Source organism: Nothoprocta perdicaria, unplaced genomic scaffold (genome assembly GCF_003342845.1).
Source record: "Nothoprocta perdicaria isolate Ctin4 unplaced genomic scaffold, notPer1 scaffold_4, whole genome shotgun sequence".
Classification (NCBI taxonomy): domain Eukaryota; kingdom Metazoa; phylum Chordata; class Aves; order Tinamiformes; family Tinamidae; genus Nothoprocta; species Nothoprocta perdicaria.
Window position 1 is genome coordinate 5,159,616 of NW_020455643.1, and position 25,088 is coordinate 5,184,703.

General features: G+C 38.1%; 1 protein-coding gene across 7 annotated transcripts in view; it reads left to right on the plus strand.

Annotated features, from left to right (window-relative positions):
- NLGN1 (neuroligin 1) overlaps positions 1-25,088 on the plus strand; it is a 349,667-nt gene that overhangs the window by 154,593 nt on the left and 169,986 nt on the right. For 5 of the 7 annotated variants that reach the window (XM_026045177.1, XM_026045176.1, XM_026045174.1 and 2 more), the window contains exons 3-4: positions 9,190-9,249; positions 18,048-18,200. In XM_026045177.1, coding sequence (XP_025900962.1) covers positions 9,190-9,249; positions 18,048-18,200 — 213 coding nt within the window. The remainder of the gene's footprint in view (positions 1-9,189; positions 9,250-18,047; positions 18,201-25,088) is intronic. The other 2 variants (XM_026045179.1, XM_026045180.1) reach the window with 1 other exon arrangement.

Below are 25,088 nucleotides of genomic sequence, written 5' to 3' on the forward strand. Positions count from 1 at the left end.
GTTTTGCTCTGTTTGCTATAGGCATTTGCTCTGCTCAACGGGCTGGAGCTTGGATTATCTATTTTTGCTCTAACTTCGGTTAACTTGAGGAAGGGTCATAAGAAATGTTTTCTTGTTTAATTTCAGAAACATCCCCATCGATTTCTTTACTCTCGAAATAGCAAATATTCTCATATTGGGAATGACACCATAAAATAAATTATCAGTAAAGATATTAAGCAGTGAAGGCACTGACTTAATGATGTTGTATGTGTAGCTGTTAGGAAATGCCTTAATTACTGGTTTTGCTATCAGGGGGACCTAGGAATGAAACCGCAGGCCATCATTTGAACTTGTTCTCACTGTTTATGTTAGGACATGAAAATGTGTTTTACCCAATTAGGATTGGCCTTAAGAAAAGAAAGATCTCATTATAAAAATCCTGAAACTGTGTCAATACTGTGACCATAAGTAGACTTCGGAGGTGAGAGAAGGAGAGGGGGGGGGGGGGGGGGAATAGAAGCGAGGCTACCTTTTGTCAAACGCTGAGAAACCTTGTGCTTTTATCTGACACGCATTGTGTTGCTTTCCTCCGGAGGGTATTGTCATTGGCTGCAGATAAAGGATTAGAAATGTTATATTATCCCCAACCTGTCAACTCGCGCCGAGATGACTTTTGTGCAAGCGGAAGCAAGGGCTGCACTGACATTTTGCTCTTGAATTCGCTGTGCCTTTCTAAGTAATATATTGTAGGCTCAGGCTTGACATTTTTGTAAATCTATTGTATTTTATTGATCATTTCCTGTTTACCAACTTCTGTGTTAAGACGGTCAATTATTAAATAGAAAGCAGCACGGGAAGTTTCTGCTGCGAGACTTTTGAGCCTTCTGGCCTTACACTGCAGCTGACTCTCTGTGTAAATATGTGGTCCAGGTATCGCTCCTTGTTTGCAACTTCTGCTATATGAGAAGTGATGTGCTGATTGCCTTTCATGCTCCATTCAGTATAAGGACTTTATCTATCCATCTGGGAATCCTTAATATTGCATGCAGAACAAGTCAAGTGTAGTTTCAAAACAAGAGCTATGCCGTTATTGAAAACATGTCAAAATGGAAATGATCTTTTTTTTGTGACAAGCATTTGATCCTACTAATCTTCAAGTGCTGGCTGTATTGTTTTTGTGACTGCTCCCTTGCAGAGGTGTTTTGAGTTTTTCTGCCTAAAATTAAGCTCTTCTAAAAATACAATATGTAAATATGAGAAAATACGTGAGGCAAGGAGAATTGCACTTTTCTTTTGACAGCTTCTTAAATAAATGCTCTTTCCTCACTTCTCCCATGACTTTTTCTCAGAACTGTGTACTTTGATTCTGTCAAGAGGTGTAGTAATGAGAGCAAGTATAATTACATTTCTAAAAACCAGTGAGCAATTAAAGCATGTTTTAAGGAAGCTATAGAAGCTTTGGATAGCGGAGAAACATTAGAATTGAAGTATCTTTATTTTTTAAAGTTCAGGTAAGTGGAGAGGCTGCGGTTCTGAACACTAGGTTATTGAGCATCAGTAGTTTTTCATTTTCCTTTTATGCATTTCTGTTCATATTTCAGTAATGCAGAGAGCTTCAGATCTGTAGGAAAATATCTCTGTGTCAACATGAGACAGAGGAAGATTTGAGATTCTGCCTGTATATATAGCCATATATAACAGAAAGAAAAACATTTCTATTTACCGTCCTGAAGAAACTTGCTGCAGGTTCAAAAATGTTTCAGCACGTCCTCATACGTGAACAGACACAGAGAAGCAGATTTTGAAGTATTATTACTACCCCTGAAGTCAGTTGAGAGAAACCTGGGTAGGAGAGCAAGAACAGGGGAAACCTCAGGCCATAGGTACCAGAGACAGCATTAGATTATTTGGAATTCAGACTAATGTTGAAGACAAACCTTGTTTCCTATACCCAAAAGTATGAGGGAAACTGGATTGTAAATACTGCACCAGTAACAGTGGTTTAGTGCCTTACACAGAGCTCAAAAGCTCATCTGGCTTAAGGCCAGATGACATGAAGTGCGTTACGGAAAGGGGGCAGGAGAACTTATTCGGAATTCTATATGAAAATATTATGCACAATTAACTTGATTTTCTCTGCAATGTTCAATTACATGGTTACATGAAGAGCATTTTACTCCGCTATTTAGGATATGAAACTGGGTCTCAGGAGAGCTGCAGTGTACACTCAGCTGTGCCATAAACAAACTATATAGCTGCTGCAACCACAGCCTCTGCAGTTAATAGAATTAGTTGGGGATAAGGCTTTTCCAGCAGAAGGAGGGCTGACAATGCTTGCTGCTCCCAAATGTTATCGCTTGTGCACTGATCCTGCAGTTACTATAGCCCCTCAAGGCTATTGTGGGCTACTTACTGCTTCTCAGAGATGTAAATGTTACGGAGGTTGCACTTATTAGACCAGTCGTTGGTTTGTAGTAAATCTTATCCTAGTCTGAGGTCAGAAGGGGATAATGAAATAAGAAGTAAAATAGGGTTAGTTTTATGCGTGGTTTTAATCACACCTTGGTATGTGAGGCAAGTGGTAGCAGAGAAAAGCATTCTCACAATGCAGTGTTGATGAGCTTCCTATTTGCATATGTTGTAACAGCATCCTCTGCAAACTGCATCCTGCCTTGTATGCTGTTACGTCAGCAGTACAGAGACCTTTGGATTGAGGGCAGTTATAATTATATTTGAGGTTTAGATGTTTAAATTGCAAATATTCACTTCTAGTACGTAAGCTAAATATGATCACTTTTTAGACATAGAGCCTAAAAAAGACTCCATATTTTCCTTAAGAATAGAAAGCAATTTGACTGACAATTGCAGAACATGAAATCAGCATTTTGTGTTTATATAAGTAAGTAGACTAAAAGGTAAAGCATTTATAAAGTAAAAATTTAATTATAGATCTTTAATATGTTCAAGAGAGTGAAATTAAATTTATTTAGTGAATAACTGAATGAAGTTTTACTGGATAGATATTTGGCATGCTCAGTCCTGCTCAACTTTAGCACCAGGGTTGACCTTCTGGCCTGGATGCAAGCAGGAGCAATTCTGTTAATGGTAGTGGATCTGTCTTTTTATTATCAAGCGATTTAGCCTGTTGATTTCTGAGAACTTACTCAGAGGCTTAAAGTTAAGCACAAGTGTAAGTCATGCTTCATTAGGGCCTGCAGTGTAGTCATTACCTGTGGAGAGAGAGAATTGATTCATGATCTTGCATTTCAAGTGGTGGAACAGCTGTGTAATGTTGCATTGAATTCATTATAACTGTATGTCACCCTGCAATATGAGAATCTGTGAAACAACATGAATTATTAATGCAAGGAAAACGTTAAGACTTGTGATATGGGCAAGTGAGGTGGCACCAGAGGGGTAAGTGCTAATGATCAGCGCCCGGAGCTGGTTGCCCATCTCATTCCTCATGTCTACTGCTGCCCACACATGGCAGTGTGATCCAGGCACAGGGTTTCTCCACTGCAGGATTTCTCCTTGAATGGTCTTTAATTTTCTCTGTCAATATTGCCCAGGAGAGTCCTGGCCCGTTGGAAGCATCCTGCCTGGCCCAGCACCCTGTCCTTGTCCTGTGTCCTTTGTTGTGCTGTGTGGCTGCACAGAACGGGGAACAGGGTTTACAGAGAGGCCCCTTGCAGAAGGAATAGGATTTACAGAGAGCCTGCGACCCTATCTATCCACATTCAGATTCTCTTCTTGTTTAGATTGATATGCATCTATAATTAATTGATATACATATAATGAAGTTCCTCAGAGTTGGAGAGATCAAGGCCCAGCCAGTGTGATTAATGGCAGGAATAAAGAGGTTCAGAATTAGCTGTTTATTCTGTGCAGCGTGTTGTCGCAGGAGATGCAGCACGAGTCGGTCTTGACGTGTCAGAAGAGCCCCTCCAGTGAGGAGGCAGGTACCTGTCAACTTTCAAGGAAAATTGGCAGCCCTTTCGGGCCTTCGCTTCGCACCTGCCTGGCCCTCCCCTGTGCAGGCTGGAGTTACTGGCAGCTCTAATGACAGCCCTCGCCTGTGGTGGAGAGTCGGATGGCAAGAGGCAAAATTACAATTACAACTGTAAAATTACAAAATTGCAATTACAGAGGTTTGAGCTGCTGTTGGCTTTTAAAACCTGTATGCAGATTTTATCATCAAAAAGCAAAATGACCAGTACTTAGCCCTGATGAGACAACAAACACAGAGTAGTGAACTTGTGTAGGAAGGAAGAATATTAAGATGATTGTGTTGTCTGTTGCAATGGAGTGTGATGATAGAGGTGAAGTGTGATTTTCACTTAAGTGTTTGTTAAGACCCAGCTGCCATTTGTACCTCCTGAATATCTCCTCTGTGAGGAATTCCTTTCTCTCCAATGACAACTTTCTAAGCTTTAAATGGAAAGATGATTTCATAAAATTATTCAAATTACTATTGTGCTGTATCTTTCCAATTTGTCGTTACACTTATAAGAAAAACTATTACACAGTCATATTTTAATTTCAACATATAAGATTTTGATTTTGGAATTCTCTTCACTGATAATGCTGAGGTCTGAGGCTTTTTAATTATAACTGATCATTAATGTCTTTTTTTAAATTAAAAACATGAAATGGGTACAATATCTTATTGTGCCTTAGCTGACATCTGCTAGACTGATAATTCAGCACAGGTTTTTCTACATGTAGAGTCTATACTGCATAAGAATGAAAATTGAAATAGCAACGGGTTGGTTATTTGCCATCTGAACCTCAGCAAGTAGTGTCCAAAAACGTAATTTCATTTGAATGCTTGGTTAAAACCTGAACTAGTAAAAGAGAAATAGCAATGGATGGATGGAGGTTTATGTAGATTTAAAAGTAAAAATAGAAATATATTTAACATACATGCTCCATCAGATTCCATAGTGTTGCAAGCTATTTAGTGAATTATCCTAATAACTGTATTATTGTTGTATTTTGCCTTAATCTGTGTACCTTCAAGGAGCAGATTACTTACGGTACTTATGGTATGGTGATTTATTTGAAATTATTTGATCCGTGATGTCTACCTAACCTAACGTAAGAGCTTCTTTCCTTTCCCATTCTTTTCATTACCAAAGGAGAACGCTTGGGCTAAATCAATAGATGAAAACATAAGCACAGATATACTAAGTTTAAAGGATTTCTACTGTTATGCTACAAAATGGTGTCAACTTGCAGTATGACTTCTTTAAAGATGAATAGGTTTCCTAGGCCGAAAAGCTAATGACATCCACAGCTCCCATGCCTCCCACACACATGTGCTACAAAAGGTCACAGATAATTTCTGACTAATCGAGACCACAAAGAGAGAATTTATAATCGGCTTTAATGTATTTGGGAGCTAAAGTACATTAGTCCAGCATCAAAGAGAATGATAAAAAAAAAAAAAAAAAACACCTCAGCATTAATAAGGCTGGACTTTAATTATTTCAGAGCACGTAATTATTCTACAGCTAGCTGAACAAGAAGGATGCTAGTTCTCTCCTTTTGAGCAAGGAAAGCCACCTACAAACATAGAGGGGTCAGTTACGGAGATGTTAAAAATGTATTTTGTTAGCTCCTTAGCATCAATCGCCGTACAAATGAAGTAGGTATTTGAATATCACTTTAAATAATGTAAAAACTGTTTTCAAGTTAAATGAGCGGAGTGTTGACAAGGATTTTCTGCTGCATGCTTTTGCTTTCTGATGCATTTTGCAGTAAGACTGCTCATTGCATTTAGGAGACATAAAATTTAGTAATTGCTTTTCCTTCTCTTCCGTGCTGACATAAGGGTCTGCTTTCCCATCAGCATTAATGGGAGCTATAGGCTTGCAGCAAGGGGAGACTAAACCTTATAGAGTCTCTTGATCAAGTGAACCATCTTTGCATCAGCATTTTAGAGACTTCAGTCATTCCCTCATCTTCCTCCTTTAAGATGATTTATGGTGCTTTCTTACTCTACTGATATTAAATATTTACTGTATAAACTTCAGCAAAATTTTAAGCAAACACCATAGGTCAATGTATCAGTTCCAAGGCTGGTATCTTAAAGATAATACACAGTCTTTTCTTAATGAATTCCTGCGTTCATAGCTGCAATGGTCAGAGAGTAAAACAAACAGTTAATATTCACCAAGTGTGAAGAGGACCTACAGTGTAACAACAGTGGGAAGTGATTTTGGATAAAGGACACTTTTTTCGGTAGCTGTAATTCTGAAGACTGTGTATCTTCTTCGCACCCCTTCTCCCTCCATATCCTTTTACTATTATTATTATTATTTCCTTTCCTGGGTCTGCCTACTCCACCAAATCTTTATATCAGATTTTTCAGAATTAGTTTCTGGCACCTGAAAAGTATCTTAAAGTTATAGAAGAATTCTAAAGAATCAAATAGTGAATAAACTGATATGACTGAAGTAATATTTCTAGTTGAGGGATACGTTTAACCAACAAAATCACAAACTTCCTAGAGAATATTGATTCAAACTTTCAGAAGATAACTGTGGATTATAGCTATGCAATTTCAGTGCTGATGTATTTTTCCTGAGAAAGCTTACTGGTGTTACATTTTGTTGGATATTTCCATAAGATTTTATTCTGTTAACTGGCAGTGAATTTAGCATGTTTCTTCCTGTGTAAGAGCCCAAGACTTAAATCTTTATTTATGATCCTGCCAACACAGCAGTAATATTTAGTCAATGAAGCCTGCTATCCAGAGATTCAGAAGCAAAACCCCTTCCTTACAGGTTTGGAATGAGATTATTGCAGAAACAAGGGGAAGCCTAACCCAGAACTTCTCTAATACCACGTCCACGATTTCGATGAAGAGCAGATAGACCTGAAAAGGGCAACATGCAGCACAGCCAAAGTGCAGCTCTGTATATAATCAGTATGTAATACATAAGGTTATAAGGAAAGTGGTTCAATCGCTGATCTCCGGAGAATCTCACACGGATGTAAATACTAAAGTTACCCAGGTTATTTTTAAGAGCTGCTTCACCATACTGCAAAATCATTTATGGGATCGATAGCTTAAGCTGAGATGTTTAATGCAGTATATGACTGTTGTTGAGTTTTGGAACTATGACCTATGCAAAACACCACACAAAGGCCAACTATTATAAAAACATGTAAAATTAATATTCTTGCTCTACCAAGAAAATTGTCTCTCTCTGTGCTGCTTTAGAGAAGTTTATGCTATTTGGCTTTGCAGATGCTGCTTTGTTCTCTTCTGAGGGTGTGAAAAATCTATTAAAATGTGTACATGCAAATAATTTTTGGCTATTTCTGGCTATCCATGGTTATTAAATCCACAGATCTCCGAATTTTATCAACCTTCTTCCTCTACACTGTGCTGAAACTCCTCCATGAAATTATTGCTATTACTCTGCATACGTCTTGTTCTTTTCTCGCTGTATGTATTCTTGTTCAGAAGTGAGGTTGCTCTGGTGTGAGATGATGGGCAGCAAGTCATTTCAAATTATGCATACGGGTAGGGTCCTGTTTTCTAGCTGTCGCATATATTGCAAAGAATTACATTCCAGGGTCCTTGTAGAATAGATACTGCCTTCATGAAGAATTGCCACTTAACAGAACAATTGTTTGCAGTTGTGATTGTAAAATACTCTAATTTCTGATGTATAATTTTAGTTTTATGTACTTACAATGCATTTGAAACTACACTTCTGACTGATGAATTATGGTTTCCAATGATGGTCCAGTTGCTAAATTTACAGTTAAAATCTCATCATACCTCCTGGGTTATCTGTGTTTCTGAAATCCATGCACTTGGTACAAACATCTTCTGATTTTATATATATATATTTTTAAATGCAGCAAATACACAGCTTAGAAACTCTGCATTGAATGTTGGACAACTAATATCTTGTAAAATAACAGAGTTAGAGCTTTAAAAATATAAATGTTTTAATACTCCCTTGTGCTTTGGAGTTAATGCATGTCATTTGCCTACATCTACTGCAAATATCGATGCATACCCTTCATCCCTTTCATTGCTGTTTTTTGTCTATTGTTCTTTTATGCATGAGAAGGTTCTTGTTTTCTATTCTGTGCTTGGCTGGCTTTTTTTTTTTCTTAGTCCTGTGTTCGTACTGATTGCTTTTTTGCATGCAAATTACAGAATGTCATGGAAATGAGAAAGCTCTGAAAAAAAAAGGGAAACATAATGCTGAATTCCAACTGTCTTTTATTTGTGCGTAAGTGTGTAAGATATATGATGAAAATATTTTCAATATGACATTTGGCTTCTGGTGTATATTTTTATTATTTACTAGCGAGTGGGCATTTTTTCCAGTGGAAAATATGATGAATCAATTATAATATAGGTGCTGGGAATGGAAGACTTGCCTTGTAATCTATTTACAAAGATAAAGAATTATGATACAGTCTCTTGTGCCCAAGTTAAACTGAAATTCCATTCTCAATGCAACTTTTGCTTATTGTGGGTGAAACCCTAGTCCCATTGAAATCAATGGTAACATCATTGCCTTCAGTTGGCCTAGGATTTCAGTCTTGTTTCTAGTTTACAGATTTAGTTCTCAGCATATAGTCAAAGGTTTTAAGGGAAACTACAGTTCTATTTAAAATAGAATGGAATTAATCAGTGTGCAAAAAAAAAAAAAAAATTAAGCTCATCCTTTACAAGGATAAGCATGGGTTCAGTTTTAAGTGGTTGAATTTAGAAATGTGAATTAACATTTCATGGAAAATTTTTTCTTAACCAACTGTCGAGACATTTATTAGCCATATTACTGCATCAAATGCAAGAGGGAATTTGGCAGTCTTTGTCTCCACTATTTCTAATAACAAAGTAAAACAATTAAATCAAGTGGATAAGTATGGCTTATTGCGGGTATGCTTTTAGTAAACAAAGCTTTGATTCTTCATTTAAAAACAATAAAGCACTGGGCACTCAGATTCTTGTGCTAGATGTTTCTAATAGCCATACCCCCTAGGGAAGGTTTTGCTGTAATGTTTGAAAAACATGGCTTAAAATTGGTTGTTATAAACTAAGATTCCCCTCCTTGCAAATGTTTTTCTTGAAACATCCACAGGAATTTAATATACACTGTTTTTTTCCTCAGTCTTGTATATTCTTGAATTGTCTTTTTTTTCCTCCATTTTCTCCGTTCTTAATCCTAGGTCCCCTTACAAAGAAACAGACAGATGATTTAGGTGATAATGACGGTGCTGAAGATGAAGGTATTTTTTGCCGCCAAACTGATTTGCATGACAAGGATCCCTGAAAATCTTTTTTCTCCCCTCTTTTTTTGACTTCTTGTCTTCTTTTGAAGAGTTTTTTTTAATTCCCATTTTTGATGTGTTTTGTCTTCTTGCTTGTTGTTATACATATATATATTTTTAATTTTTTAAAAGAAAGAATGTTGTTAAGTTCTACGTTTTTATACAAAACAGTAACAATATTTAAAGAGGAGGGTTTTTTGTTTTCTTGCAATGGACTTTTGATATGTTGCATCCCACCTTTTGACTGAATTTTGTCCATGCTCTTTGAACTAACACTCTTTTAAAGTTTCTCTGTACACCTTTTTGCATGTTTTCTAACCCTATGTATTTCACCAAGTACAAAGATGTTTCTTTTTTTTTCTCACCAACTGACCTCAGTTTGCTAAACATATAAACCGTTGTGTTTATAAAGGGGAAAATAAAAAACCTCTTAGGAAGTGTCTCTTAAGCAACTCCATTTCCCCAGACACAAAGCTTTCCCCACTTACCTTGCTGTGAACAAATACGAGTAAATGTCAGAATTGGCCCCCGTGCTGTCCCGCGAGAAGGGACGTAGCCCTGGGGTGGTGTCCTCAGGTGGTAGGACTCTGCTCAGCACCTTCAGCTTCACTGGAGCTAAACTAGTGTCATCCAAATGAATCTGGCTCGGCCTCCTTTCCCCAGCATATAAACATACTCAAAAGCTACTAACCAGAAAAAGCTGAAGTTTGAAATGTCAAGCATGTTATTTTATGAATTACTTTCATTAATCATACAAGCTGTGCAGGTTTGATTTCTTTTTACAGTGCAATGAAAAGGAGAACATGAGGTCTTTCTGAGCGGTCTCGTCCCTTCGGGCTTATATGTTTCAAAATTCTGAATCTTAAACACATACTTTATATATTTTATGGTCAATGAGAAAAACAAATTGCTACACAAGACTGAGTTGCTACTTGCTTCTCTGTTAATATATGTTTTTCGGGTAGATCTTAAGAGAAAACTCAACTTGTAAGCTGGAAGGCTTATAATTAATTTTGGTCCTACAGTACATTAACTGCTTTAGTCAAACAGAAAGTTGTGGTCTTACCATTACAAATGTAGGAAGACAAATATGAGCACTTAGCTATATAACCAATATTGGAACATTGAGTTTACAAATAAGTCCACAAATTTTTGTACCTAGTTATTAATCTTGACCCCCTCCTAAAAGTGAAAATTAAGGTTTTAAATGAAAGCTGGCCAGTTGGTTCAATATATGAAAGAAGATCAAATCCAAAACAAATAAACAAAAAAAAAAACTTTGAAAGTTCTTCTAGGGATGGTCAGAGATATGGTGTTAATCATAGATCCACTCAGCTTTTTGAGACCAAGTCATTTTTAAACATTAGTTCATGAGGAAAAAAAAACTAGCAAAGGCATCCTTGTGTATTTTCTAAAACCTGTGATATTGAATTAGCCACTGTAAAGCTTAGTCTGTTGTATTTTAACGATATTTTTTTAAAGAATAGTTGGAAACCTGGGTTATCCATCCAGTGGACCTTAACAGCTCTCCTAATTTGCTGTTTAATTGCCAAGACAGATGCTAATGATTTAGCATTTGTTGAGTCTGTTGCTGCTTAGGCACATATAAGAAGGACTCTGCAGACAGCAGCCGCTCTCCACTGCATTTTACCAAACTATCGGAAAGTAGCTCAGGGCTTTGTGGCAGGGGAGAGGGCCGTCCCGTCCTAGGAGAATGAGGGCCCATGTCACTAATTTAAAAAAAAAAAAAAAAAAAAAAAAATCTCCCATGTTGACAGTTATTGTAGAGAATAAAGACTTGTAAGGGCACAGCAATGAAACTTGAAGGGAGGGGAAATGAACCCCACATTTACAGCATTAATAAATCTCTGTGATTTGCAGGCCTGGGATTAATTCTCCCTGATGTACAGGTGACAGTTATGTTCTGCTCTGGGCCAGCAGAACAATGCGGGCAGTAATTAGAGTTTCCCCTTCGCAGAGTCACAAAGAGGCAGGACGAATTTAAATTTTTATGATCTGTAGGTGCTGTGAAGGCTGCTGAGAGGTCTGCAGGATTGGTAGAAACCCTCTTTGCTCTGAAGGATCAGACAAGCTCCATTTTGTGACTTCTCCTGTGAAGCCCTAGCCTGCGTTGCACACGCAGAAGTGAAGAGTTCAAAAACGTCAAGTCATTTGTATTTGGTAGAGGTGCCTGCAAGGAGAGAAGCGAAGAGAAAAGCCATCTCAGCTGTCAGCATTTCTACCATGCTGTCCATCAAGCCCTTCACCTTTTTGTTGCCCGCTTTCACAGTATGATGGCTATTAGTCCATACAAATTCTCCAAACATCAAACTGAATGAATTATGCAGCTAGAGCATCAGGGGTGGTGAGCGGGAAGTGGTGAGAAAGGACACAGCTTAAATGTATTCTGTGCCGTGTCACTCAAACAGCACACTTTGATTAGAAGACTAATTTTAAAACACTGTTCAATAATCCTATTCCCCTGTGCTTCGTGCCTCTACCTTAGCACTGTGGTCCAAACCTTGCTAGCCCAGCGCCTGGAATCAGTAATCAAATGTGGATCTCTGGCATGCTCTGCAACCAGCGGCCCAGGGTTAATTAGATCATTTTTCATTTTTGTTTTCAAAAGACCCAAAGGCAGTAGTGCACATTACCAGCTAATGATCTGCAAATTTGCAGTTTAAAAAATGGAGGTGTTTTCAAAGTCTGAGTGCAAAATGTGTGCGAAGTTGGAAATATAAATGCTTCCCCCCCGCTATTGCCCCCCAAGTCTGTTGGCAGACTCATTTCTGTGTAACCCTTTGGGCTCAACCCTTGAAAATTGCTTATCTGTGTTTCAGCTGGAACTACCTGAGCAGGCAGCAACACCAGAGAGGCACCAAAGCAGCTGCCACCAGTGAGCATTAGAATTTCCTCTTTTTATAGCAGCGGTGGATCTGCCTCTTTGCTGACACACAGCTAAGCAGTGTCTAGTGTAATTGCAAAATTTAACTTCATGTGGCTCAACAGACAACTGCCTTTTCCCCATATCCACACAGAGCCTGGAAACCAGGCTTGGTTTAAAAATTAAAATATTTTAGTATTTTTGCTGCAGTACTAATTCTTTGAATTATTTAACTTCTTTGGATATAGCAAAAACTATACCTTTTTATGCACCCTTAGTTCCCCTTACACTAAAAATGATACTCAACACAAATCATTAATCAGCCACTGGGCTCCCTGATCAGCACTGGGTTTCTGGCAGGTAGTGCTGGATGACACCTCAGCAAGGGTTGGAGGGTCTCACCCACTGTTCTCTTGCCTCACCTCACACCTACCTGAACATCTCACAGGTTTTAATGTATTCAACCTCCTATTATGCCTTAGAGCTAGAGGAAACCTATTCCTCCATCTTTAGCAAGAAGGAGTTCAAGGAGTTCTCTTTCCCGAGAATTAGGACAATCAACAGTTGCTGCCGTTTGTTGACTGGCTGCTACCGTGCGATTCATGTTGACTGTCTGGTCTGATGCTCAATTTGAATCTCCCATTGGGCTTCATAGAATGAGGTCTTTGGTCCAAGGCATGTTTAAAATCAACACACACAGAATTCAGTTTTGAATTTTAAATTGCTGGTGGTGCAGAATCCACCTGCAAATCCCCTCTCATGTTTAACAGACTGCAGCTCCACGAGTGCAAGCGAAGTAGAGCATTTCAGAATGGAGGATCTTCCCCAGAAAACCCTGTCACTTGATTAGTATTAAAATAGAACACTAACTTTAGCATTTCATCTGTTTTCAACCGTCATGGTTAGAAACGGGGAAAGAAACAATCTTTCAGTTTGGCATCCGTTGTACATTTTTGGACTTGAGAGGTCAGTAAACAGTAGAACACATTTGTCTACCTCACAAGGCAGCCACATGCTCCAGCCTTAATTATAGCTTCTAATGAGCTCCAGACAGGCTGGAGTGGCACAACGGTTGCCACTGAGGATGGAGTCGGTGACTGATACACATAGACATGTTCCCGTGTCTGCTGTTCATGCTGTTGCCCATTGATGTTAGTCTGTGCTTCCAAGTCCTGAGAATTTAATTTGCAGATTAAATTCTTCAGTTTTTCCCTTTTGATTGAGAACCTTAGTTCAGAATGGGCTTATTTTTATAGCAGTCTTATTAACAGTTAAAAAAAAACATAATAAAAATGTTGACATTCCTTTAAGCACCTCTTTGGGACTCCATTATATTTATTACTACCAGGTGTTGCTCATGTCATGAAGAGCCTGTCATTTTTTGCTGACATATTCATATGTCATATAAATTTGACATATGATCTATGTTCATATTTTAATAGTTTAAAATTGCTGCCTCCTTGGCTGTCGCGGTTGCACTCATGTTAGAACCTGCTCCAGACTCTTTCCTGTAAAGCCCTGAGCAAATTCCATCACATTAAGTTCTGTTATTATGTAATGCATTTTTAGGTAGTCCTCCATCAGGATCTCAGAGCTCTCTCTCTCAGGCAAGGGTAGCCAAATGTTCAGGAATGCACAAAGTGATCCATTGGTTTGACAGCTTCAAAATAGAAGGAGAAAAAAAAAAAAAGGTAATTCTGTTTAGCAGGAATTTGAGGGGAACTGCCTGTATTTTAAATAAATGAAACTTGGCCAGCACTCCCCTGCTACTTCCAACAGACATTCAATAGGCACTTCAGTAGTTTCAGGACATCTGGCTTTAAATTGCATCTAAAAAAATGTGGTATTAATGGAAGTCTACAGAACAGCCTTGATAAGGGCATTGACTTATTAAAATAGCAGTGCATATATGAGATTTGAACCAAAAGGTCAAATACTTTAGAAGAGCCTTAAGTGATTAAGAGAGTTGCACTGATTGTTACCATGTTTTAAGAAGACTATTTTAGGAAGAAAAATTATGAAATATCCACACTTTTGTCCATGCAATGTTCTATATAAGGTTTACACATTTTAGAGGAGCTAATCTAAAAGTTTTTGAATGTTTCAGTGATATTTCATGTAGAGAAGAAAAAATGGACTCCATACTTTACATGAAAATGTCATAATATTCTATAGCATCAAAGCTGTTTGGAAGAGCAGTGCATGTTACATCTGTGCTAAACTGACTCTTATTTTGTGCTAACTTGTCTCTAGGTAGGGTTTTTTTCTTTCCTCTTTTGATTGTTCCCTGCAAATTATATTTGTTAAGTCACGTGGCCGATTCACATCAGCCTCAAATGACTGAAGCTATAATTATGTTTTGTTATATATGACAATTGTGTCTGGTAGTCACAGTCAGACTTGGTTCCCTGTTGCGTGATGTAACAAACACAGACTGAAAGACAGCCCTATTGCTAAGCTGCCTGAAATGTAATTAAGATCAAGCATAAAAAGAAGAAGCAACAAACATTAGAAAGGTGTAGAGCAGAGGAGATGATGGAAACCGTAATAAGAAAGATCACGTAGATGTCATATAAATATAATCTGCTATACAGTAAGGCCTGCTTAGCTGTTCTGATTAGTAATTTAAAGCCAAACAAATCACAGCACTCCAATCTTGTGCGTGAATAAAACAGAACAGAGAGGGCTGAATTTGGGAAGAGTTTTGAACAGCACTATCCCAGGGATATGTCTTTGGAATCGTTCATGTTTCTGCTTTTCTAATTAAAGCCATGCTTAATAAAAGATGATGGAAGATGAGACTAAAATCAGTATATAAATCTACATGTCTTGGCAGAAATGTCACATTTGTGCCCCGGCTCTTCATGCCTATTCAGAATGAGCTCCTTCCATGAATAAACTATTCATCAGCGTGAGAAAATGTGACTGTGGTTTAGGGAGACCACTCCAGCACAGGAGCACAAAGGACTGATCCAAGATAGAGGGCTAAAAATGAAACAAATCACCAAATCATTTAGGGTCAAATTTTGAAAAGCAGTTAGAAGGAGCAGAGTGCCAAAATCTGATTCATTTTCTTTGGAAGTTGATACTTAGCTCCAGTAAATGCTTTTGAAAAACACATCTGTCTGTCACTTTTTTACCACTGTAGTATTTCACCTCACAGAGCGTTATCTAACCCTTTCTTCATTTTAATTTAGAGGGATGACAGAGTTAGTGCCTTTCAAGTAGGAAACAATCCTTGATTATGAAGTCATTTTCCACTAATGTCTCCTTTTTTTGCTATCTTTATTTCACTTTATTATTTCCATTTGATAACATGCACCGCAGTTAAATGGTCCTCTCCATCCCAGCAGAATACCTGCACATTTCAGATATTCCTAGCAGTAGACCTCGCTTCTGCTGATATGAAACCACTAACTGGACCTCAAAATGCAGCTCTCTGTTCTTTTCCCTATTTTAGATGAAGTTGCACTTCAGAGAAAGATCTCCATAGTTTCCATGTAATCCGTAGTGCAAAGTCCCACGAGCTTTAGCTGAATTTTGCATGAACGTGATAACCTCACCGAGGTCTCCGGGAAGAGATAGCAGCCGTGGCGCGGGGAGGCACCACCTTTCTTCTGTAGCAGGTTGCTCTCGAGATTGATGCCTTTGGCGTCGCGAACAGGCGCCCCGCATCTCATCTGATCTGGCACAGCACAAAGGCAGGGCTGAGAAATAGTCTTTATTTATCTGGCTGTAACCCTGACAAGTCTATTATTAATAGGAAATAACAGAAGAAAAATACAGTCAGAATTTAGTCAGAGAATTCTTCTCTATATGCCAGATTTAACTCCTGAATGTGTGCTGCTTTTCTCACATAGATAAAAGGCACCCATTCTTTTCTAGAATATCCCCATTTTATTTTCCAGATAAACAGACCGGTACTACCAACATTTCATTACTGTTCACAGTTGGTACTCTGTAATTCTATGTAATTTTAATTAAAGAAGAATTCTGAGACTGTCTCCCCCTGTGCTACCTCCAAGCATACAATTAACTGTGTACAGTTTCTGCTGGGAACAGTCACACAGTGATTCCAGATTAATAATTTATTATTGCTTCCATATTTGTATCTGGAAAAAAAAAAGGCCAATGATACACAGACTATGAAGGAACCATCCACTGAAAGAAGTATATGAATTTGTAAAGACTTTTTCCACAGTGCAGATTTTAAACCTTGGGAGCTCATAATTCTGTCCTATGGCAAATGAAGATAAATAATCTCCTTAGCTTTACACTCTGAAAATTGCATGTGGGAAAGCTGTATGCTTGAGCGAAGAAAGCAATACAAGCAATTTCATGCACAACCTTTCCTCACCCGCTTGGTCTTGCATAAATGATTGTTCTAGTACTCTCAATATTGAATATTCAGTTTCTGATCCTGACCTGGCATTTTCTTCAAATTAGAATCAATATCAAAATAATAATAGCAGCTGTCTTTCTGGAGACGAACACATTTGTGCTGTTCTTTCCCACCGAATTCAAAAAGAGAGGTTTTGGTTTAGCTGCCCTCACCTAGTTGTCTTCCCAGCGCTTCAGAATCATTGCAAAACTGTTACAGAGAGCTTCCCTGGAAGGGCTGAACCAAGAGGCCTCCAAATCAGAGGAGTAAACAGTGCACGTGAGGTCCTTTCTCGCCCTGAAGTGGGTATTCAAGGGAAGTCTCTTGAACACGGCTGTACTGATAAAGAAAACTTCTTCAGAATGGAATATTCAGTTCCCGACTGTGGCAGCAGTGGGAAGTGCTCAGATACCTCGTAAATCAGATCAAAACAGAAACGAATCCAGACATAAAATGGGAGTTTAAAGTTAACCTCTCAGCTGATTTATTCCCACTCCTGCAAAAGGATTCCCTTCCCGAGGGATTGATGCTAGGGAAGGGCTTTGGGAGGACTCGCGCTCACAAGGAGCACTGGCGAGTCCTATTTGCACCAACTTAGGCATTCAACATCTTGTCAAGGGTAGATGCATTCATTTGTAAATCCAGCTATTTAGGGAACCTCACAATAAATGACTTTACTAAAAAAGGAACAAAAAGCAGAATGCCACGTCGTCTTCTTTTGAGCCTGAGAGAACAGTGGAGCTTCTAGAAAGATTTTTAAAAGGATACTGAGAGATACTTGATATTTTTTTAAAGTTGTTTGCTTCAGTGCTAGGAAAGGGCTTGGAAGCATCATTGGAGGCAGCGATTTCTGCAGGCAGAGCACAGCACCTTGCACAACTTAATAAAATAAGAAGCTCCCCAACTCCTTAAACTTCAGACCACCCTGGTTACAAAATAGTATCCGTTTGAGGTCAAAGTGTTAAACAGCTTCAGAGTCATTTATCCAGTCTTTTTATAGGGTAGTGATCATAGTGGATCAAAGAGCACATCAACAGCTTACATAGGAGGACAAATCATATTTAACTTAATTAAGTGAAATGCCTTTAGCTGTATGCACTGATATGCACTGAGATGGGCTAAGCTTTCCAGAAGCGTTCAGGCTTTGCCTAAATGAGGTCACACTGACATTAGTAGCTATTTTATGTCAAATTTAGCAGGAACAGAATCAGACCGCTGACCCATTGAGTTTGAGCAATCATGTTTCCTTTTCATTTTTCTTTCTGCCTTTTTTTGAGGCCAACAAGTGTTTCAAAAATGTGAACTTCAGTTGCGAACAAGCTAGCAAGCCACAAAAGGACACTGAAGCCCCAAACCCTCATTTCTTTATTTAATGAACGTTGCTTGAGAAACACTTCAAGAAAATAACCCTACTAAAAAAAATATTAAAATATTGCATGTATCCTTTATGGTACTTTCTTGAGATAAAATGTGTCTTAATGTTTTTTCCAGACATTCGGGACAGTGGGGGACCTAAGCCTGTGATGGTGTATATTCACGGAGGGTCCTACATGGAAGGCACTGGAAATTTATATGATGGCAGTGTGCTAGCAAGTTATGGGAATGTGATAGTCATCACAGTCAACTATCGCCTTGGGGTACTTGGTAAGAAGCCTTCAGCTTTCCATTAATCCCTGCTGTCTGCAATGCAATTCATGTGACGCGTGAGAATGTATTTCTTTTTTAAATGGAATGTTTATTTTTTCTTTTGGGTTTTCTTTGATTTACAAATCTGTTTTGTTAAATGAAAGGTTTGCATTTGGGGATGAGCTATAAATGCCTCGCGAGCTTGATTTGGCAGAGCCTGCTCTTCTGCACCACGTGGGGTGATAGGAGGCAGGTGTTGCCACTGCTGGGCTGGCGGACAGAAGGATTCTTTTCTCTGTGAATAACAGGGTGACGCTTCACTTCAGAGACAGGTAAATTAGGTTTAATGTTAACTCACAGATAATAGGGTTTTCTGTTGTGTAGAAGTCGATTGTTTTCTGAATTACCCTGATTTGCCATACAGCAAGAAAGCAGAGAGGGTTTTGATAGCATTGAAGAGTTGTAGTTTTTACCTGTTTGAGTTTCATTGTTGTTTTAGAAAGTGTTGTAGGTACAATTCAACTATCTCTGGTATCTGTTTTCTAGGCCAAATTAGAGCATAAATGGTTGCCATTGATTGGTTTAGCTTATTGAAGAGCATATGCTGATGTTGGTAGACTTGTGTGGGATCTGGTATCTTAATTTCCAAAAAGATTACACTTGCTGTTTGTTCAGTGCAGTCATGTTTGTGATAAGTTTGACAGCTCTCGAGACAATGATGCACTTCTTATTGTTTTGTTCTGTGCATTCTGCTGAAATACTGCATGCTGAAACTCATGGAAGCAGGAATTCAATGCTAGAATGTTATGGATGTCGGTACAAGGCTCCGGAATACTCGCATAGACGTTCTGGCATCACCTATATAAAGTGCTTGGTAAAGCGGTAGCCGTCCTCAGCAGTGTGTCAGTTTTGAAGACCATGGAAGGTTGTTTCCAAGTTGTGGTCGTTTCCAGTGGTTGGTACTTTGTTTTTCTTATGTACAGTGATGCCAGTTCTGCAATGCTCTGTTTCTTTGTGTTTCAAATTCCATCAGTGTGATCCCCAAATTCGCTGGTTGTGGTTTGCTCGTCTGGGTGACTCGCGTCTCCTTGTGTTTTTATTAAAAATTCCCAAACCTAGGGACCATAAATTTGACTTTGTATTAGAATGGATTTTGATTTAGATGTTGTGACTTACTCTGTTGTGATTGTGTTTTAACTGAGGCTGAATCTTTTCCGAAGTGCTCGTAACTGTGTTTTGCTGGAGATTATTTCATTGGGGTTTAGTTGGAATTTTCATTTATGTTATACTTCTTTCAGTGAGGAAATCCTGATGTTTTGTATGTTTTTCTCCTTCCTCCTGTCTTCCAATTTATACAGTGACCTGAAGTCCTAAATATGTGTTAGTACAGCATTTAATAATATGTGCCTCTAATCAGTATTTTTTTATTTATTTTTTACTTTGTCCAGCAGTACAATATTCCTCATCTGAAAACATGATTTATGTGTGTAAATTATTGAGGCTAATTCCTAAATGTGCTTGTAGTTGCAATGCTTGGAAGTGCAAGTTGCTTGAAAGATGAAAATTAATTCACCTTGGTTGATGATAATGGCTTTTTCACTTGTAATTTGAACACTGATCCCTGAGGTAACCAACCAGCAACATCTTACTGAGCTTGGGAGCGTTTCATTTGCACTTGTGCTTTTGTGGTCCTTGGGCTGCATGGTCTTTACAGAGCCTCAAAGGGCAAAGAACTAATTTCTGTTTGAGTGGGACCTATTACAGTAATACCTCGGAAACTCGTAGCAGAAACCACTGATTAGTATGAATACCTAGAATTACTTTCAAGTCAACTTTTATAAAATAACCTTGCATCAAGCTGACACTTTTTTAGGTAAAATAAATGCACCTTTTAAAAGTATAGTTAACAGTCATTCGTGTATTTTATATCTAGTAGAATGGCTATCTGTCATAATAATGCATGACATTACTAAATGGGCAGTACAGAAACACACTAGTAATCAAACCTGAGAATTTACACAGTATGCTTTTTTTTTTTTTCTTTCAACAGAAAGGTCTTGGGATAACCACCTAAGAGAGATGATATCCTCAAAACGGGTGTTTTGCATACTCACAGGAGACAAAACTTTTCCTTTTGAAACCATTTTTCAGGCCTGCACGGCAGAGTGTCACTCTTTGCCGTCACATTAGATGTGGTTGTGCAAAGCCATTGCCAAGACACTCGGCATCCCATGCTCGAGCCCATCACACAAGGTGGAGGTTGGGCTTCCCTGGCTGCTGCTGGCAGGAGATCGAGGTCATCTCACTTTCCTGCCGTGCAAAATGCCTGAGTGTACAGGGAGACATAACACGGGGATTTTTTTTTCCATGTGAGAAGGTGTAAGGGACAAACTAAAGTTCATCTTCTCACTTTTCCGTGATCTTTGCTGCTCTGGGTTTCTTGCATCCATCCCAGTGGATATACATCTTCATCTGGGCAATCTGTGCCTGTCCTAAGGCTGTTGACACTGTTTTACCGAGATTCACACTGAGATTTCTTAACAAGGAGGCCAGCTAAATAATTGTTCAGAAATGCAACAGGAACATTTTCATCCAGACCATTAGTGATGGGAAGCAAGGATGTGCTACGTTTCTCTGCAATGCTGTTCTACACCTGTAGTGAAAAGGGGTTTAGTGCAATGGAATTTGCTTTTCTTTTTATTCTGAGCTGAGACAGTTTTTGTCCTATAGATTTGCTGCTGCAGCTCTGGTTGAATATCTACATTTTATGGAGATGCCTGGCCTCTATGTAAAATGTTAGAAATCACTAAAAAGTGGGTTTTTTTTTGATAAAAAGAAAGCAAAGATGAAAATGCAAGAAGTATGGAGAAACCGCACATGAAACAAGTGTTTATAAAAAAGTGCATTTCTAAGCACAATTTTGTCTTTGTCAGAAATGTGTCTTGAGAATGACAGAGGACAATACATTGAAATAAAAAATGAGTCAGAAATATTTAGAAGTAGCTGCCCATTTCAGGACCCTCTTTCCAATGTAATTGACTGGCAGATATTGTCCCATTTTGATTTGCTTCTACTTCTAAGTAGAATAAAATAGAATCACTGATTTTTTACAGATTTTTTTTTAAGTAATTGATCAATTGATTGATTCTATCTGATTCTTTCAGTGTTGATTTGTCAGAATTTTGTATACTTCCCATTAGATTTTATTTTATTTTTTCTTTTGTCTTGCTCTTCCTATTTTGCCATGGTGGTTATAATATTTTTAATACTTCAAATATTGAGCAGAGGTATTTTGCTATATTAGTGTCCCATATCATTTAAGCATTTTATCATTCCTTGCTCTGCAGCCTGAGGTTGAGCTGTATTTCCTTCTGGTAATAGGCCTTTCCCTTTTATTAGGGCTAACCATCACCCATTAATGTCATAAGGACTATTCAGTTTAAGTAACGGTGGCATAAGAAGGTTTAAGTTATTTAGACATCAAAGGAGATAAAAAAAAAATAGGGTAAGATTCTTTTTTTTTCTATATTGCTTAGACTTTGCAGTTTTCTTTTACAGTTCACAATTTAATATCCAGTAAAACTGAGGAAATGTTTGATCATTAGCGTCCATGGCAAGCACATCCATTATCTTTTTATGAAACCTGAAGGTACTGTCAGGAGCTGGCATTTTATTCCGGCTTTGCTGCACCACCAAAGGGTCTCTGATGAGCCGCCTTCCATTCTCCATTTCCTAATATGTTTGAGTAAAAATGATAGATGGACATAAGATTATATATTATTGCCTAATTAAAAGTACATTAGATTGAAAGTAAAGATGGGAAATTAATAGCAAAACACATCAAAATGCTGCAGTCAGAAATTGTTCATTTAAGCTTTTTGAACTGGGAGAACATGCAGGGAATATAATTCATAAACACTCCTGGGGACCCTTGACAGCTACATAACCAGTCTCCGTTAGATATATAAACATTAAGCTGCTGATAAATGAAATTATAACATTTTGAGGTTGGGGGGTAGGGAAAGTGCTATCTGAAGATGATCTGAGACTTGAGTATCACTGTTGCTTGGTCTCCAAGTGAAGCCAGTGCTGGATAAATTCAAGAGGTTAAGATGGGCTGCAGATACCTCTTACCCCTCGTAGAGAACTTCCCACATCTGATTTGCAGACACCTGCATTTCTACCGCTGCATTAGACAAATTTTGCTTAATATAATAAGTTTCCAGCTCTCATGTGCGGCCAAAGGGAGGCGCGTAGGCAGCGGAGCCGGGAGAGGAAGATTGCCACGCTCGGATCCGTGTCATCCAAATGACAAAGTGGACGGTAAACAATAGGTTATTGACTGGGTACGTTTAAAGGGTCAACTGCGGCGCGCAGCAGGCAGCGTATTTATGAGATGGGAACGTTGAATATATAGTGCACTTTTAAAATGAACCGTTTCTTTTCTATTTGTGCTTTTCCTAGCACAGCAAATTGACATTATCCATCTGTTTAGATAGATGGATACACACCCGCTTCTCTGTTTTCTAGGGCACAAAGACATCATTTTGTTTACCACTGAGCAGGTTTCTATCTTGGTACAGGTACATTTTGAATAACAGGTTTATTCCGGTGTTTGTCACTAGACTTATTTTTTTGGTTAACAGAAAAATAACAACTAAGAAGCTTTAAAGCTATTTGTTTTCGTATAAGGGTAGTTTGTGTCATCTCCGTAGAGAGAAATTACTTTTTGATCAGATAAATTATTCGATTAATTTTTAATCATATAAAAAGGGTATTTCAGTTTTGCCAAATAGCAGATTTATCTCTGGTAGCATAATAAACTTCAACTTGACAATATTTGCAAAGCAGAAGAGAGAGATTCATTGCAGACAAATTATAGATTTATTAGTGCCTCAGAAAAAAAATACCAAAATTATTGACCCTATTATCCTGGTTGAAGTGATTTACAATTCTTGTCACCTAGTTGTTGCCATTCTCGTATGGAATATCTGGGCAAATTACCTTTTCACTGTCACTGATTCACGTGCAAAACCTCTAATCTGCAAAATCACAAATGTTAAGGATATACAATGTAATCTGTACCGTACACTGCAGAGCATCCTAAATTCTTAGGTGTGTTGTGATGGGAGGCCCATCAAGAAGCCAGTTCTGATGCTTTTAAGCAGACACCTTTGCAGGGGCCAGAGTTTCCCAGAAAGGATCTGTCAGATGTTCTTCACCTACCAGAGAGGTGGAGGTGTATTAGGAATTTTATGCAATGTGTATATAAATAAGGGGGCTTCCAACACTGAAATAATCCACCAAGTTTCCAATATGCTGATTTACAGCAAGGCGGAAGGACATGAAGATGCTGCACTAGAGCTCAGCATCTGGGCCACATCTGCTGCTGCTCCTGGACTTGCTCGGGAGTTTTACACTCCTGGGTCTTCTCTGACCTCTGGTTAACATCCATAGAGAAGTAAATGGAAATTCAGTTGATGCTTATAATAGAAGCAGGATGAGCAGGCATTATACATTTCTGGGTTTCCAGTTCACTGTATTTAATTACATACATAAAAAAAAGTCTCAAGCTTTCTGAAGCTTAAATAAAGCACTCCTGTGTACTGCAAGGCTTTGGAAAAAAATGAAGTAACTTGACAGTGATTTCCATTGCTTTCTTTTTTTTTTTTTTTTCTTACACATTTAAAATGTATGGAATTGCTCAAGTTTTATTTATTTATTTGGTTGGTTCACGTGCAAAGACATATACCTGAGGTACTAGCTTAAGTACTGACCTGGCATGTCTTTGATGAAATGCCCCATGCTACTTTTGCATCAGTTTAACAAGAGCTATATTTTACGGGTTGTAATGGTCCCCTTTAATAGTTCGAGAGAGTAACACGAATACTAGATTTAAAGGACCCAAAACTCTCTTGGCAGCAGTACAGGCAAGAGAGGGTCCTAAATCTTTTCTTCCCTTTAATGGGCGATCCATGTGTAAATGTCTGCCTTATTCAGGCAGTGTGGAAAATTGTGCAGTAAAATGGAGCAATTTGCATTACTTTCCAACTGACGTTAAATAGAAGACTGAATTGTTTGATATGCTGATATCTTACACCTCACCATGTACTGGCAAACAAATGCTATTTTCATGAAAATCAAATCGGAATACATTAATACATGACAAACTGCTAAAGCCTATGAAGTGCGCAAGCAAATTACATGTATTGGTTGCCATCCCTTATTAGACAAAGAAGGAAAATTGCCTTCAAGCAATAATAGAGACCAACATCTTTGTAGAAGTATTTTGAGTATCTTTGATGTTGTGCATGTTGCAAGGTAAATGTACTTTTGAAAATAAAAAAAAAAAGAAAAAGAAATCTACCTGGGTATCTTAACTGAGAATTTGAGAGGGCTTCCCTTTCATTGGTTTATTGTTGCTCAAAATAAGAAACAAGAAAGAAATTGTACTTACTGTGTGGGTTTTTTTTTTTTTTATGTTGTTGTTCTGCAGTAGTTTTTCACTCTGTGTGTGTCAATGTCCTTATGAACTAAGGGTGAGACAGACTTGGTGTCAGAGACTGGCTCTACACTCAAGAGTTCTACTGACTTTATAAAATGATTTTGCTTTATATTCCTGTCACCTGTTGAATGTTTGATTTCATGACATCTCTATGTTTGTAATAGTGTTTTTTTCCATCTTTTCAACAATTTTCAACAATATTTATGTCTGAGAGATTTTGCATTGCCATAGGTAGTCTGAAAAAACCTTTATGTTATTTCAATTTTCCTTATGTGTCCATTGAGGCTTTAGTGCAGAAGTAGAATATAAACAGAGGAAAGAGGCATAAGTGCCATATGATAGTCATATCCTTAATCTATTTTCCATATTTATATTCCAATATGCCATGAAGTGCAAACACT